This window comes from Ipomoea nil, unplaced genomic scaffold, assembly GCF_001879475.1.
Source record: "Ipomoea nil cultivar Tokyo-kokei standard unplaced genomic scaffold, Asagao_1.1 scaffold3069, whole genome shotgun sequence".
Lineage (NCBI taxonomy): Eukaryota > Viridiplantae > Streptophyta > Magnoliopsida > Solanales > Convolvulaceae > Ipomoea > Ipomoea nil.
In genome coordinates, this window is record NW_017619497.1 from 8,131,860 (window position 1) to 8,147,132 (window position 15,273).

A 15,273-nucleotide genomic window follows, 5' to 3' on the forward strand; every position below is an offset into this window, starting at 1 on the left:
GTTTGATCAAATTATGAATTTTCTGTTATGAGATTATGAATTTTATGAATTCATAATCTCATAACAGAAAATTTATAATCGCATAACAGAAAATTCATAATCTCACAACTGAAAATTCATAATCTCATAACAGAAAATTCATAATCTTATAACAGAAAATTCATAATCTCATGGTTCCAAAGTGAATGTGTAGGCATGGTTCCAAAGTGAATGTGCATGCATGGATTCATAATTTATGAATGTCCGTGATTTCGGACGGGAATATGTAGGCATGGTTTCAAAGTAAATGTGCAGGCATGAATTCATAATTTATGAATGTCCGAAATTATGAATGTAATGAAAATTCATAATCTCATAACAGAAAATTCATAATCGCATAACAGAAAATTCATAATCTCATAATTGAAAATTCATAATCTCATAACAGAAAATTCATAATCTCATGGTTCCAAAGTGAATGTGTAGGCATGGTTCCAAAGTGAATGTGCAGGCATGGATTCATAATTTATGAATGTCCGTGATTTTGGACGGAAATGTGTAGGCATGTTTCCAAAGTGAATGTGCAGGCATGAATTCATAATTTATGAATGTTCGAAATCTTTGTTCACCTCAAATTAAAGTGAAACCGCAAAATGTGAAAATAAAGAAGAAAAGTCACGCAATTAATTAAGAAAAAAAAAAAGATAACGGTGTACTAACACCGTTGGAACTGTGTTCACCATGAATGGTGAACACGGTTCCATGGCATAACGTCCCCAATCCTTTGCTGGGTTGATTACTTTCTCAATTCTTATGCCATGGACCCGTGTCCACCTTGCAAGGTGGATCCGGGTCCAAAACGGCGTTGTTTTGCTTCAAAACGACGCCGTCTGAATTTAAAAATAATAATAAATAAATAAAAATTACTTCCTTCATTGTTAACTTGTCGTTTGTCTTCAGAATTTGTTCTTTTATATTCATAATTTTTGAGCTCTATATTCATAATTTTGAACTCTATTTACTCAATTACAAAACTCTATATTCATAATTTTAGAACTCTATTTACAAAATTACAAAACTCTATATTCACAATTTCATAACTCTATATTCACAATTAAAGAACTCTATATTCAACAATATAACACAGTTTTTTAATTTATATTCACAATTTTTGAACTCTATTTTCATAATTTTTGAACTCTATTTTCACAAAAAAAAAAATAATAATAATAAATAAATCATTGGTTGAGGAACGGTGTCACTAACGGCACCGTTATTCCAGAAGCGTGTTTTGAACCTGACTGTATAATTTGCCTTACTTTCTGCAAATTATATTGTGGATCATGAATAAATGTACATGTGTAACATACTAAATGTACATTATGTAATTTATATACCTTCAGTACTCAAATAATATATCTTTAAAAAAATATTTTTTTTAGTATATTAAAAATATAAATCATATCAGTAATCTACTTTGTCCACTTTACAAAGTGGGCCATGATCCATACTATAGTGATCGATTACTTTCTCCTTTTGTTTTGGGTTCTTATGTTCGTACGGTTCTAATTTTGGTTTGGGTGCTTTGGCTTCATGTGTTCTACTTCGATCATATCCAACTTGGTATATAAATTCTTAATTTAATTTATTCTCTTTATTTTATTTAATTAAGATATCCTTGCTTTTAGGTATAGAGCAATCTTAAATCTTCAGGTCAACTGTTTCATTTAAAAAATATACCTACAATTCAGCGAAATGATTAATTGTTCGACCATGAAAACACTAGGTACAAAAAGAAAAAAATGCCAGTCCTCGTGGCTTTTATTTTCCCTTCCTCGTCAAACCCACTACCTGCTCCATTGTTACTACTCCACTATCTCTCATGTTGTGCGTTGGGTCGACCTTAACTCATGCTTGAAAGTTGAAACTCATATTCCAATACTAATTACAGAGTACTTCAAATTTAAATTAGGAAGATTCAATTGCACTTTGGTCATCCAGTTAAAAGATAATAATAAATTTAGTCAATAAGTTATAAGTATTACCATTTTTAATTTCTATGCTATAACAAAATATTGTTTTTAGCTCTGTTGTTAAAATTTATTATTAATTTTTTTAAAAACACTAGTTGATTAGGACTAGTAAATTAGTAATGAAGCTTCATTTGCTATTACTTCTTTTCTCCCCAAATTGCACTCAAACTTCACAATTTAATGCAAAACACTTCATCTCACTATATATATATATATATATATATATATATATATATATATATATATATATATATAAGAAAATGGTGTAATAAGGGTTAGTGGTATAAATTTATAGTTACTAAGTTGTGAAAATTGAGTACAATTTTGAGGGAGGAAGAGAACTAAAATGTAAAATTTCATTATTATATTAGTCTTGGGTAAGTATAATTTTTAAAGGGAAACAGTAAATTTTAACGGATTCATTAGTGGAGGAATATAAAGCACTATACTAATAACTTAGAACTAAAAGTGGTGATACCTATAACATAAAACATAAATAATAAATTTATTATTACTTTATAACTCATTGACAACAAATCTTAGGGCGTTTGGTTCACGAAATGTTATATTACCTTAGTGAATGTTAGATTTTTAGAAATCTTAGATTCATGTGTTTGGTTTAAAACTGAGATATGTAATATTAATCTGTTTGGTTGAAGAGTTATTTTATTTATGTTTTGATGATTATTTTTACTTGAATACCGTTAATTTATTTTTGTATTTTAATAAATTTCAAAATTAAAATAAATATATAAGGCAATAGTAAAATATATAAGTAAATGACTTAAAATTAATTGACTAATAGCTTGAACAATATATAATTAACTAAAGCAATGAATTAAAATAAATTAACAATAGGTCAAGTGAATGTGAGATAAACCTTATATGAAGGTTATATTACATTCACGGAGAAAATTACATAACTTGAACTAAACATGATAATTTTTTATTCCTAAACAAATATGGAGTATAATATTAATTATCTTATATAATTTGAAGTAAACGTTGGACCGATATTTTTTCATTGAATAGAAATTTATAATGTTTGAATGGTTCCTATATCTTAACACAGTTGACATGACTTGGTTTGGTCATCCATCGGGGTAACAGTTTTTTATTTTCTATTTGATTTTTTTGTAACATTTTTTATGGCCACAGCTTGAATGTGATATGAAGCAGAATTATGTCCAAAACTTAAACCTCATTGACGTAATGACGTGACACTTTTGATGGACCAGACGAGTAATTATAGTGCCTGATGACAATGATCCTTATTATATTGATTTGAGAACCATATTCATCTGCCAACTTATCCACTACTTTGTACGTTTTGTTACCATTTATGAAAACTACTTTTTGAGGAAAGTGTACTCACTTCTTAAATATGCTTTCACATTAAAAAAAAAATACCAAAGTTTCAATTCTGGATTATATCACAAAAGTATATATCTCAAACTTACTGAACATGTGACTGCTAGCAAAACAAAGCTTATGAACTTATTTTAAGTTAATTGACTAGTTAAAATATGTCATAGGAGCTATAATGTATTATTTTTAATTGTGAAACTAGTAGGCAATTAACATTTGAGTAAATTTATTTTTAGTCATCAATTATTGAAGTATTACCACATTTAGTCATAGTCATTTAATTTTGTCTGATTACAATAACATTGATATTCATTTACTTACCATAATTAGTTCTCCATTTAAAATTTTGTCATTTCACGTTTAACAAAAAGCGGCTAACATGTAATTTCATTATTCAAGTCTCTTGTTCCAACATATAATTTTTTTGCTTCATACGTAAACTTTTTTTTAAAGTAATTTTTTTTTTAAAAGTAAATGATGAAATTACATGATAACTTTCTTTATTAAATTGTGAAATAATATAAATTTAGTATACTAAAAATTTATTTTTAATATATTATATATTCATTTTTAATGTTATTATTTAAAAATGAACAATTAGTATACTAAAAATAATATGTAATTAATAATTCACTTTGCAATGTAAATCATAATTTTTGATATAATTTGCTTGGGCGGGAGTAGTTGGCATGGTTTGGTTGAAATCAAACCCAATATTGTACTAATGAGAACCGGAATCCAACCGGAACTTCAAAATTATTCCATTTGTGAAATTGAAATATAGGGGAAATCATCATTTTAGTCCATTAATTGTTTCTCAACTGTTAATGTAGTTCATAGTTTTCAATTTCAACCAATTTGATCATCGAATTGTTTAAAATTTCGTCAATTAAACCTTTTTAGGGATTAAATTGACAAAATTTTTAAAAAGTGAAAATCACCATTTTGGTTCATGAAGAGTTTAATTGAGAAAATATTAAATAATTTGAAGATTAAATTGGTTAAAATTGAAAACTAAGAACTACATTGACAGTTGAAAAACAATTGATGGACCGAAATAGTGATTAAGTTTGATATAAATAATTTGATTTGATGCCAATTTATAAAGCAGAAGAAAACAAACAAATGCAATGGTGGAAAGTATAAAATAGTTGCATCTAAGGACAATGTGATTGGACTCTATGGCAACTATCTAAAATCAATTATTGATTTAATACTTAATACATTAACAGAAGTACAGTGTAGACATGTCATAAAATTAAAATCAAATAATTGGAATATTAAAGCAAAGCAAAAAGGAAAAAAAAAAGAGTATTCATGAAATAATGGCATGAATATTTCAAACTTAACTAGTAGAGCTTATGAGGGAGTGTTTTGTTTTGTTGTTATTGAGGTTTTACTCAGCACAAACATGATTAACTTAGTCTCAAATTCTCGATATATTATCTTAGTCGAATGGCTGTACAAATCTATAGTCATACAAAAAAAATTTGTTACCATGTTGATATGTGTAATATATTCTTTCCGACCCTTTTATAGAAACACTAAAAAAAGGAAGAAGAAGAAGAAGAAAAGAAGGAAAATGACAAATGTACTTCTATGAAATAAATTATATATTGTCACGTGTTCTAATTTTATTGGAAGAAAAAAATGAAAAGAATGTAATTTATTACCTTTTTTTTATCAACTAGAATGTGTTGCATTAGCAGGAGTTACTTATCATGTGTGGTTGGAGACTACTACATAAAATCAGAATTTTATCCCGTAGACTCGTACACACCCTCAAGTTTCTCTCGTCACCCAAAAAAGTGTAGCGAGAAGTGAGTATATAATATTACTTAAAAACATCATTTTTAAACATAGTAAACTAAAGCAATTAATCTCTCCGTCATATTTTATATGTCGGGTTCGATTCACAAGGTTTAACTGAAGTTAAATTATTTACAACTTAACTTTTCATAATATTAAGTTTAAAATTAATATGTAACATTTATATATTTAGAAACTACATTAATAGTACTATTAAACAAAACAAATTAAATTTAAAAATTATTTAAAAAATACTAATAGAAATAAGCAAATAAAAAGGAGTTAGTTATAAAATGGAATCGAATAAGTTATAAGTAAGATTTTAATACTTAATTAATACACTAGTAATATAGGTGAATCAAAATTTTTGATATACATATATCATATTAAAAAGTTTTGAATAAGACACTCACTTAAGAATTAAACTCTATAAACGATTAACTATCAATTCAAAATGTCTATTTTTTTTTTTAATTAAACATTTAAGTGATCATACTGTGTCATCGTAAATATAACACGACGACGTGGGAAGTGACAAACGTTGACCCACATACCCATTGAGGGGTCCCCTTCTAGCTTAGCCAAATTAAAGGCCAAGTCTTTTGATTTGATGAGTTGAGAAGACCCCTCATTATCATATCCTAGCTTACATAAAATACCCACCACTTTCTGTATCCATATATAGTTATTATATATATCCAATGACCATCTATCACACTTCCTCTTCCTGTATGCTGATAGCTGCACTCAATTATACATTTATACTACACTGTACTCGCAACTTGTTTATTTTGTATTACGTTCAGAGTTTTTTCATTCTTCGTATAATTTTATTATTAATGATGTAAAAGAAGTGGCATCCACTATAGATGGTATTGAATTGTGTTTTGTTTTGCTAAGCGATCTGCGAATTGTGCTGTCCACACAATTACTCAAAAAGTCATTTCTATATCAGATTGTGAAGAGTGATTTGATAATCCTCCTCATTTTCTGAATAATTGTATTCACTCTGATTTAATGCATTAAGTCTTTACTTCTAAAAAAAACATCCCCAATCTCTCTCCCTATTGATCAATCTTGCATGAACACAAGATCTTAATTAATTAGTCCGTCGATTAGCGAAAGTTTTTATTTGATACGTCCATTAAATATTCAATAATAGAGGATCTATTCCTCATCATCACTCATTACTCCCCATCTAGCTATCTCCCTCAATTTAATTTTCTGAAAATTATTTTGCTTGCCGACAATAGAATCCATAGTATATATGTTTAACAATCATGTTAACTCTGATTAGAATGCGATTTGTACTTAAGACATTTTTTTTTGTGAAAATCAATCAGTAAGTTAATAATAATAATAAATAGTTAACAGAATAATTCGTTACTAGAGTTTATACTGACAAAATGCATGCATATTTAGGAAAAATAAATGATATAATAGAGAGTAAAGTAGAAAAAAATACTAAAATCAAAATAATATGAACCATTCATTTCAACCAACTGGACAAATATTTTTTAGTTTCGATTATAGACTTAATTTTATTGGCTCTTATTAGACAATCATTATAATATGGACCAGGGTTCACACTGCACTGTAGTGATTAATACTTTTGGGATAGAAGTGTATGATTTCAAATTAGAAATATCACACACATTGATGATTTTTCACTAAAGATTTAGTTAAAATGACCAAGTGGGGCTAAAGAAAAAAAGGTGCATTAATGTGATAAAATAATATGTATAAATTGAAAAGAAATAGTGAAATTAAAAGTAATTTTTTTTAAAATAAGAGTGATCTATTGACATTCTTAGTTTTAGTCAATCAATTATGGATAACATAGATTGATTTATTTTTACATGTTAAAGTCATAATGTGAGATTCACCTAGTATACACATTTAAATAGTGATTGCGAATTATCTTTGATTTCTAAAAATAAAAAAAAAAGTAAAAAATAATTTTATAAAATTTGTCCAATAATACTAAAACTTGCAAATTAATAACAACAAAGTAAACACCTTTTAGCCTAACCTTACATTCATGTCAAATCTCAAATTAAAAAACACCCTCCCCCACTGCAACTTGTCAAATCTCAATGTAAAATCAGCCAACCAAATACTTTTACTCCATTAGCACCCTCTCCTAGGCATACATCCTCATTTACTAAAAAAAAAAAAAAAGTAACTCACTTTATGTGGTTTAATGCAAAGCTTAGTTGTCCTATGTTGAGTTTTTAAGGATAAGGTTACAAAAATCTGTGTAGTTGGCCTGCCCAATCGTTACTCTCCACCTTTCCCAATCAAATGCCACTCTTTTTATTTGCATATATATCTTTCATATACACATATATCAACAGTTTCAATGCATAGAGAAATCAGAAATCCCCACTTCAAGAAAATCTCCCATACCAAATTACATTTTTGGAATATAACTTAATTGGTTGATTAATCTAAAAAAATTTAATAGTTTTATTTTGTTAGCAGTTTTGAAATGTTTCTATTGTGTTTAGCTTGATGGTTTAGTGGACAATATTTGGGACAAAAGACTAAAGTTTGAACCTCAGCGGCAACAGAGTTTAAAGTGGACAGATTCCTTGCTATTGAATCGACAGTCTCGTTAAGGTGGATTTTTAGTCTAAATCTTTTTTGCTTATACCAACTTTAAAAAAAAAAAAAAAAAGTTATTGCATGTTTAAGTGTTTTACCACCATTTTCATCTTTTCCACTTTGTCTCAAAATCCTAGTACCACAAGGGTCTAGGGCATGACCACTACTGTACTTTTTCTTTCTTCATTTCCTTTTTTCCCCTATGGGGTATTTGGATTCTTTTATAACATTTGTAGTAACTACAAAAGAAACAGACCCACCCACCATTGAGATGAGAGCATGGGACAGAGTGAGAATGAGGGTGTCATGAAAACCATAATTTTCTTTTGTGACTTTCTGTTTCAGTTTCCAGTTTTATAGTTGTTTTTTTGTTTCAGTTATAGTACACTATTATTTCCATATCTGCCCATTGCTTGTCTTCTTCCCTGTGATCCTGCAGGGAGCTGAGCTAGCTAGGTTTGTTTGGAAGCCCTTGCAATCTGTGATTTTGCTTTGCAGATTTCTATAAAAAAAAAACCAGTACGAATTTCTGGGTTTTCACAACCTTTCTAGTTTCTAGCTTCCCTCCCTGGTTTTGTAGGTTACCATTTATATATACACATATGGTTTCTCAAAACGTTTAAAAAGTGATTCTTGAAATGGAAGACTACTATGGGTTGGGGAGCAGAAACAGAGGAAAGCTGGCAGCGGAATATGAAGAGTTTCAGGAAGAAGAAGTGTGGGCTGCTAATAATACTGAAAGGGAAACCTCACCATCAAAGGTGATGATGATGAGGAAATCTTCTGCGGCGGCGTCTTGGCGGTTGCCTGTGGCTCCGAGAACAGGCGGCCGTGAACGGAGGTGCAGCAGGGCGGAGCAGTCGTCGGCTCCGGTGAGTATTCCTGACTGGTCCAAGATTTACTGCAGGAAAAGTGCCGCCATGAAAGGGGATAGTGAAGAAGAAGAAGAAGATGATGATGATAATGAGATGGTCCCACCGCATGAGTACATAGCTAGGAGGCTTGCAAGAACTCAGATTGCATCTTTCTCCATGTGTGAAGGTGTTGGGAGGACCCTGAAAGGAAGAGACCTCAGCAAATTGAGAAATGCCATCTTGACCAAGACCGGCTTCCTCGAAAAATAACATGCGTCCCACATTGATTATCGATGCAAACCCAGACAGATATATAAGGTTCGGGTTAAATTACTCTTCGGGTTATTAGTCTTTCTTTATTATTCAATGTCATCCCCAGAAACCCGAGAAGTCCTAAGCCATATCGTATTCTTATTTTGAGCGGCGAGAAAAATCTACGTGGTGTCATTATTATCTTCTTGAAAAACCAAACCTACGGCGTATGGTATTATGTAGAGCACTATGTGAGGTTTTTTGGTTGTTGCCCATTTTGAGCTGTTTTCTCAGGAGAGAAAAACCAAACCTACGGCGTATGGTATTATGTAGAGCACTATGTGAGGTTTTTTGTCTGTTGTGTTGTTTCTTAAATGGTTGTTCTTCTACCCTATCTGCTTTCTTGATTATATTTTGGAGTTATCCACTCCCAATTTCATTGTTGTTAAGAATTTTTGGTGCTCTTATTATTTCTTTACAATCTTATTGTATAAGTCCGTACCGACATATGGTTATCCAGATTTCTGACCATAATAATCATGATACTTTTTTTTTTTTGTTTCACCTTTTAAGTATTAAATCATTTGTTCTATGATGCAATCAAGAGAGAATAATAATAACAATAATAAATGGAATTTATTTATTATATGTTTTTTTTTATACTATTGACTTGTTAGAGATAATATATGTTCATATATTTTTCTTCTCAACCTACTGAAACTAGTCACTTCATGCCGCTTGACTACAAAATTTGTGACTTATTATATATTTTTGTCATTAAAAGTTAGGTATTCCTATAAAGTTCAAACTCACCCCATACATATAATTTATATATATAAAGAAAGTGAAATCCGATTAAGATATTGAACCCAACTAAAGCATATGATTTCTGGAGTTTAAATTAATATGCATATTTAAACGCTTTTAGGAGACTAGCTTTTAAATGGGTCTGATTGAAATTCCACTAAATTACCAATGCAAAATAATTGAAACCTTTACAAGGCGTTTGGTTTGATGTAATTTAGTTGTAATTAAATTGTAATTCAATAAAGGTCGGCCTCAATAACAGTGTTTGGTTAGAGGAAATTACAATTTTATGGAATTGTAATTCTCTTTTTTTTTTTTTTGTTGTTGAATTGCAATTCATGGGGTGCCAATACTTGAGAAAGGAAAAAATGAAAAAATAACAAAAATATTCGTGTTGATTATTGTTATTGTTATTGTTATTGTTATTGTTATTGTTATTGTTATTGTTATTGTTATTGTTATTGTTATTGTTATTATTATTATTATTATTATTATTATTATTATTATTATTATTATTATTATTATTATTATTATTATTATTACACAAGAACATAAGAACATTTTAGTTGTATGAAATTATGGATTTCAAACCCTTTTTCAAACTTTTGTGGGTTGCTTGGGCCTTGGGGGCTGTGCATACCAATCAAGTCAATCTCAAGCTTATTAGACTCAAATTCGATGTAGCTCAAAGTAGTTATAGTGTTTGGGGTTTGATTGAATTTAATAATTTACACTCAAGATTTACTTGTTATTTTTATAAAGTTCAAACTTTTAGTCGATTTGACCTTAAACTTTCAAGTTTAATTTGAACTTCAATTAAGTTACAAGTTAATAATTTTTAAGCTCTCTTTCAAAAAAAAAAAAAAAGGTTTTAAACTCAAACTCAACTCAATTATTTAACGAATATGTTTGATTGTTTGAACTTGACTCAAGTTCTAATTTGATAAAACTCAAATCAATTAAACTTTGATAAGGTAGTCAATAACTTTGTGGTCTAGTGACACGAAGTGATTCTCCCAAATAAAATATTATGGGTTCGAGCAGTATTGACTTGTTGTGTTTCAGTAAGTTGAAAAAGTAAGTATAAACAAATATTACATTAATTTAACTTGACTCTTTTGCTCTCCTGGGCCCCTTGCATTTACACAAAATTGTACAAAAGCTCAATGGAACAATGGCTAATGTCAACAAGCATCACCGTACTATATCACATGACATTATTTCCCCAAAAGGCACTATCGCCACAAGCATATATGGTGCACCTTTATTCATGGTACTTGAAAATAACTCACCATTTGTAGCAAAGCAAATATTATTGTCTCCATTCTTATCTTTTCTTTCTCATGAAAGAAGGAGAAATCCAGAAAGAAGCAATATTTACACGTCACCTTAAGAACTATCCTAGCTCGGGAGAGTCCAATTATTTGACCTTTTACAAGGACTTGTTGCAACATTAAATTAAATGAGGATGGTGAAGAACCTTCAAATCTCAGTTAATTGACTTAACAGTATAATCAATCATCATTTAAGCGTTAAATAAGAAGAAAATTTTTATTTCTCAATGTATAAATTTTACCTAATCATGCCTCTTTGTCAAAAAGCACTATGAATAGATAAATCTTTAATTCCAACAAGCAACAATAGGTGATAGAATACTTTGCCCAAAGTCTAAATTATATTTTCCACCACCATTACCCAACAACATATATACTTTAATTTCTTAAATCCCCACTTGAAATCAATGCCCCCTTTTCCATTCTAAACTACAACAATATAACTATGACAACATTAATCATGCACAACAACAATAAAATATATATGGAGTAATATATAGGACCTGCCATGAGATTCAAATTTATCTAATTAATTGTCAAGATCAAATGTTCACCACTACATCAAAAGTTATATCTAATATCGAATGCACAACTTTATTTCTTTATACTTGCATAACAGTCAGAGTCACGTTTCTAACAGAAGATGCAGGACTCGACCCTCCGAACCTCCCCCAAACAAAATTATTATTGGAAAAGAAATGATAATTGAAAATTAATTAAAGAACGGCAATGCGTTTCATAGATTAAACCTTAAAGATTTAGTATTTGAAAACAAACGTTTTATCCTTACCTATTTTCTATATTAATATAGAATTATAGACGATAGGTCGTGCACCTTAATTTAATTTAAGGATGAGCTGTCATACATTAAGAAATATTCAACTGCAGTCTGCAGGCTTATCGTCTAGCTGCAGGCTGCTCAAACCTGCATGTAAACATGGCGGCCATAATCGAATCCTTCAAATTATATCGAAAGTAATATAAATAAAATGCAAATAAATAAATTTTAAAAATTGGAATAATATATGTGAGCTTAGAATGAATAATACCTGAATGCATCCTTCAATACTGGAGATGAAGATTTGTGATGGTAAGAGTTATATGCATGATATTGGCACGGCTCAATCAAATAAAAAACTTACATATATATATATATATATATATATATAAGTGTGATAATAAGAAAGATGGAGAAATAAGTTTTTATGATTGATCCGGACCAATATCTTGCATAAACCTTACATAAATATATTTTTGCTGCTGGCCTGGCCTGGCACTAACAAATGGTGTAGAGAGATGGATCCATAGGATGTAAAGAGAGAGGGTTTATATATATATATATATATATATATGGGTGGGTGGCCAGAGAGGAATAAGAATTGAGGAAGGGTCAAGATGCAGAATAAAGACGGTGGTAGTGGAAAGGCAGTTAGCATATCCTAGTTGTAAACGCATAACACTAGTCTTATGAGGGTCCTATAATATCTACATTGTTTTTGTTGTGTTGTAGCGGGGCTTGAAAGGTGAATTTAGTATCCTATCATTTAAACGTGACATTGTCTATTATACAAGTGTAAGATCATAAAGTTTTCATTTCCTACTAGTATTAGTGCACGTGACATGCTGTGCAGTTGAGAGTGACAGATCTTGAGAAGGACTTGTTAGGTGGTCACTAAGAGTATTGCCCTTTGGAGGAAAAATTGTTGTAACCTTAGTATATTCTGGTTGACAGACGTTTGTGAGACTACAACTATACAAAACCGTTCTAAGCACGCCACTCATTAAATAAAAGGGATTAACATTTTGCCAAATTGATCGAACATACATTCTCTTATTTGATTGACGGCTTCATACGGAAGTCCAGTAATTTATGTTGAGATTACTAAATTAATTAACACTAACAATATGTTTATTTATAAATTTTTTCTATCATATTCAGTACAATCATGTGGCCGGTGTATATTGTTGATTATTTTAAGTACTATTAGTAACAATGTCGATAGTATTATTTGATACATCAGACATAATAACACATAGTTGTAAGGGATATTATCAGTGAAAAAAAGATATATATATATATATATATATATATATATATATCGTATGGGTGGGTGGGGGAGGTGGAGAGGGTGGGGGGTAGGAGAAGCAAGCCAACTAGCATTGAATTTGCCAACAACCCAACAACAAAAAAAGGAGGTTGATATATTATATATGTATTTAATCAAAAGCTAGGTGAGGACCAAAAGTTCAAAGAAACAAATCTTTAATTTCCAATATGTACTGACGAGGTTGGAAGGATTCTTGAACAAAAACTTGGGTCGATTAACGTGGGACAGGATCTAAACAAAAACGTGTGATGTTTATAATTATTAAAATTTTCTTTAGAAGTTTTAAATTTTTTAATAGTTAACAAATTATACAACCAAATAAATTATATTATGAAGATTTTGTATGCTAAATTTGGTCAAGATGATATTTAAAAAAATTAAATTTATAATTTTATGGTACAAGAATTATATTCTAGGAATAAGGTTCAAATTGACCACTGAACATAACCTGAAAATGCAATAAGGCCACTGAACGAACAAAAAGTGCAATTAGGCCACTAAACACTCCAAAAACGTGCAATTAGGCCACTGAACGAACAAAAAGTGCAATTAGGCCACTGAACACTCCAAAAACGTGCAATTAGGCCACTGAACTCTCAAAACGTATGCAATTTCACTGGATAGCAGGTTACCATCAATTTTAGCAGGTTACCTGCTTACGTGGCAGCTGAGTTGGCATTTTTAATAAATTTTAAATAATTTTTAATAATTAATTTTAATAATAAATTTTATAAAAAATTGAAAAAAAAATTAAATAAAAAATAAAATAAAGTCGTTTTGTATTTTTAAAAAAAATTTTTAAATAAAAATTTATTATTAAAATTTATTAAAAATAATTTAAAATTTATTAAAAATGCCAACTCAGCTGCCACGTAAGCAGATAACCTGCTAAAATTGAGGGTAACCTGCTATCAGGTGAAATTGCATATTTTTGGAGTGTTCAGTGGCCTAATTGCACTTTTTTTTCGTTCAGTGGCCTAATTGCATTTTCAAGTTACGTTCAGTGGCCAATTTGAACCTTATTCCTATATTCTATATATTCATTCAATTATAAAATTTTTTTGACTTTTTCAAAAAGAGATCATTGGCGACTATCTGCAACCAAGCTAGAAAAATCAAAACATTTTTGGAACCGACGATGGAATTGAGTAACCTAAAGTTAGAAATTTGAGCCTGCCCACCAAATCTGATGCTCACAGTTTTCCTTAATGATTTAATGGGAAATTTTACTGTATTGAAATGATACCATGTTGACATTGGTCGTGTATGGTAAATGGATGTTAGCTGTTAACTGATTGGGTTAATTAGAATGTATAACTAGTTGATAACATTAACTGATTGTAAAAATATGTTTCGTAAATTAACTGTTAGCTGATAACTGTTTGGTATAATTTCTTTTCTCAAAAAGTTAATTAAAAAAGTTACTTTGAGCAATTTTATTAATTTTAACATTTTAAAGTTACAAAAAGATAATTAACCAAACACTTATATTGATTTTTTAACCAAGTCAAAAAGCTAATAATGGTCAAATAAGCCAAAATTTACTTATATACTAATTATCTTATCAAACAGGGCCATTGTCTTTTTAGCATTGTAGAATTTTTAATGATTTCATTTATTTGATCTTTTGTGCAAAAGGGTAACGTTATATTTCCTTACAAAGACTACATGTCAATAATTTTTTCGGTATCCCGTATTTGATTGTTATGTGAATTTTTTGTTGAAATTTTTTATTATCAAAAATAACATTTTAAGTCACATTAGTTAGGTATATATATATACGATGCAAATGTCATCTTTACATTATACTTAACATTATATAGTAAAATTTATTTCATTTTATTTTCAGTTAGTCTATAAATTAATGATATGATACAACAATCATATATAAATGTGAAGATGTCATTTTAAATTATTGAGTTGGCCTTTCGTACCAATATTTGTTTGGTTGTGTTGCATAGAGACAAGATCATACTTAACCTTGACGAACAGCACTTGTTAAACAAAGGGGTAGTGAATAAAAAAAACATTAAAACATCTTCTTCTACACTAAGAAAAGTAATATGCCAATTTGCCAACCTAGATAGGTTTATTTAGATATGCATCCGGCAATTCTTTGGTT

The 15,273-nt window shown here is 29.5% G+C and overlaps 1 protein-coding gene across 1 annotated transcript; it reads left to right on the top strand.

Annotated features, from left to right (window-relative positions):
• Positions 1–7,906: 7,906 nt before the first annotated feature.
• On the top strand, positions 7,907–9,407 carry LOC109164921. The gene is made up of 2 exons (XM_019313479.1): positions 7,907–8,971; positions 9,173–9,407. The coding sequence occupies exon 1, from the start codon at positions 8,435–8,437 to the stop codon at positions 8,918–8,920; it is 486 nt and encodes a 161-aa protein (XP_019169024.1). The 5' UTR covers positions 7,907–8,434; the 3' UTR covers positions 8,921–8,971; positions 9,173–9,407.
• The last annotated feature ends 5,866 nt before the right edge of the window (positions 9,408–15,273 follow it).

Coding starts and splice junctions, on each gene's coding strand:
- LOC109164921 (XM_019313479.1), top strand. CDS start 8,435: ATGGAAGACTACTATGGGTTGGGGAGCAGAAACAGAGGAAAGCTGGCA.